This window comes from Rhagoletis zephyria, unplaced genomic scaffold (genome assembly GCF_001687245.7).
Source record: "Rhagoletis zephyria isolate East Lansing unplaced genomic scaffold, Rhagoletis_zephyria_1.1 Rzeph_scaffold_00681, whole genome shotgun sequence".
In the NCBI taxonomy this organism is placed as follows: Eukaryota; Metazoa; Arthropoda; class Insecta; order Diptera; family Tephritidae; genus Rhagoletis; species Rhagoletis zephyria.
Window position 1 is genome coordinate 39972 of NW_016157765.1, and position 2899 is coordinate 42870.

The 2899-nt window shown below is 32.7% G+C and overlaps 1 protein-coding gene across 1 annotated transcript in view; it reads right to left on the reverse strand.

The window, feature by feature from the left end:
- Positions 1 to 405: 405 nt before the first annotated feature.
- LOC108361015 (UPF0428 protein CG16865) overlaps positions 406 to 2899 on the reverse strand; it is a 29591-nt gene continuing 27097 nt past the window's right edge. The window contains exons 3-4 of the mRNA XM_017613549.1: positions 678 to 938; positions 406 to 618 (exon numbers count right to left, since the gene is read on the reverse strand). Coding sequence (XP_017469038.1) covers positions 466 to 618; positions 678 to 938 — 414 coding nt within the window. The 3' untranslated portion in view covers positions 406 to 465. The remainder of the gene's footprint in view (positions 619 to 677; positions 939 to 2899) is intronic.

A 2899-nucleotide genomic window follows, 5' to 3' on the forward strand; every position in this document is an offset into this window, starting at 1 on the left:
TTACGATCGTGAATTAACCCATTTCCCCGAGCATATTCTTAATTCGATTTGACAGTTCTCTGTCTCTGTGTTTTGCTTTTGTTTTCTTCGCCGCAAAATGTAGGTTCTTCCTAAAATTTATAGGTTTCCGTATTAAATTAGGGATATACACATTTATAAACATTACTTTTCGTACTCAGAAAAAATGCATGTTTTGATTTGTGAGCTAGTTTCGATAAACCTCCGATAAAAATTAGAGGCGGCACCGATGTGTTCGTAATTCGCATGGTAATTGAGGCAATTCGCTCTCCAAATTTTGTATGGCGAATTACGTAATTCGAAGGGTAATTGGAGCGCGAATTACGAATTTCAGAGCGTACTACGTAATTGAGCCGTGGGAAAGCCGTAATAGAACAAGTCATGACAATTATTTTATTACAATCTATTATCATTCCAATGCAAAAAATTTATTTTTCATAAAATGGTTTACAAATCAAGTAATGTTCCCCTCGCTTTCTTTGCTAAAGGCGGTTCTTCTGTTTTTTGTCGTAAACACAAATCCGTCAATTTACCACCTTTCCGCTGTAGTTGTTTCTCTATAATTTTGGCATTGTTTGCATAACTATCTGCGATTTCGCGCTAAGAGAAATAAAAGAAAAATTCATTAGTTTCTAACCTTATATCACAAATTCACTTACTGCTTCAATTTCATCTTCTTCCTCGTCAATGGTTGAGACTGTAACCGAGCTAAATTTTCCCATGTGCTTCGTATGGCGAGTTACCATGATTTTTTCACTTGCACCAAAACCTACTCCTTCAATGCATGAATCCGCAGTCATCACTTCTTCCAACTCCAGCGCATTATCAATTTTTTTACGAACTAATGAACCTCGAATGACGAATGTGACATCGGATGCAGGATCGTGACGGTAGTACAAAGGCAGATTGCAATATTTACACTTAAAAAAATTTAAAGTATAAAAATTATGAACATGTAACATGAGCTTTAATCTAGAGTATCTTTTTATACTAGAATAACGAAAACCATATTTACCAAATATAGTAAGAGCTGAGCAAGAGTAATTTTTAGCACACTTTATTGGCGTGGCCTGTATGTACATTATACATTTTCGTTAATTAAACTTTTTCTTGAAATATACCGTTTGCCAGGCAGAAATAAGTATTTTGATCTAAAAATGCAAAATATTGTTTTAATCTGATAACTCTAAGTATGTGCACGTTGCATTTGAAAATTTGGAAAACCATATGCATTCAAGGAACTCGTTTTATACAAAATAGTAAAAAACCATGAAATTTAGTCATTTACTATGTAAAATAACTCACGGAATCTGAATATGAAGTCAGAAATAAAAGAAGTCTATGTATAAGGTTTTGAGATTTTCCAAAACTACCGTTTTTAGTTTTTTCCAAAAACCTATAGTACTACTTTTGCGATCGCAAAAAGCTGTCCACCAGATTAAAGGTCTTCAAATTCCTTATCAAACTGCAATATAATGTTTTCCAAACAGATTATCAGTTTGAGAGTCATCTGCAAATTGATGGGTTAAATCGGGCGTAATTTTAAGATGCAACGTGATTCTACTGGTAATTACACCCAAAACTGTATTGAAGCGATATGTACAAACAAATTGTTGGCCATGGTTAAAACACTTCAAGCTATACATACATATGTACAGTCTGACCCAGAATAAGTGCCATTAAATCAAGGTTTATTAGATTTAAAGAAACCAATAAAATCTCATGACTTCTTTTTTATTGGTTAAGATACCTTACAAAGTTATTGGAATCAGTTCGTTGGATCAAATTTTCGCCTTTTAGATCTCGAAATACTAAGTTAAGACAAGCAGTTAAACGAGTAATTAGCCAAGCTTTCTCTGTTAAGACGCTAATTGAACTCGATTTACTATATAATATTTCCATTCTTAATCGGTAACTGAAAGAATTTCTTCGTGCAACCCTGCTGGGTATGTTTAATTTTGACTTTGAGGTATGTTTATTGGTCAAATAGCAACCAGCTGTCTAATAAATATTTATAAATTTAAACCTCGACTGAGACAAATTTGGGACGAAATGGACCAAGATATGCTGCATGCCGCTTGCAAATCCTTCTTCAAATATTTGCGTCAAAACAAATAAAGAGAAAGGTAAAGGGCTTGAATTAACGAACCAATTCCACTAAATTTGTAATGTATTATTAGCTTAACCAATAAAATAGAAATCATGAAATTTTATTAGTTTCTTTAATTTTTAACCGACTTCAAAAAAAGGAGGAGGTTATCAGTTTGTCGGAATATACATATGTTTTTTATGTATGTTACCGTATAACCGTATAACCGATTTCGATAACACTTTCTTCATCGGAAAGTTGGTACTAAGGCATCCAATCCCGGACCATTTTGTGAATCCCGGGATTTCGGAATCTTAAATTGGTAATCCCGGGATATTTCGGGATATTATTACCATTAATTAAAATATGCTAACAAACTAGTTTTGTGGTCTTGCTATAGTGCGAATACTAGAAACAAAAATAAATTTGTATTTTAAATATTATATTACTTCAGTGTATTTTAAAAGTACTATTTATAAAAATACTTGTTGATACGCAAACGTCAAGCTGTGAAGTTCTACTTATTTGTGCCTTGATTGGTCTTTGTATTTTGCAAAGTTCATTGTGCTAATTTTGAGTAAAAGTTGCTATAAAAAGTGCCTACGAGCATCTAGTGTGATAATAACCGAAGCTAAGTGAAAGTTTTGTGATTTTTGTGGTTTTTATTAAATTTAATTAAATTTCACTAGCTTACATCTAATCTTGCCGAGTCATTTGTTGTAATCATTGTTGTTGTTATTCCTTTGTAGTTAACTGAGATCGTTTCTATTTTTGCACATTTCTTTTTGCTCT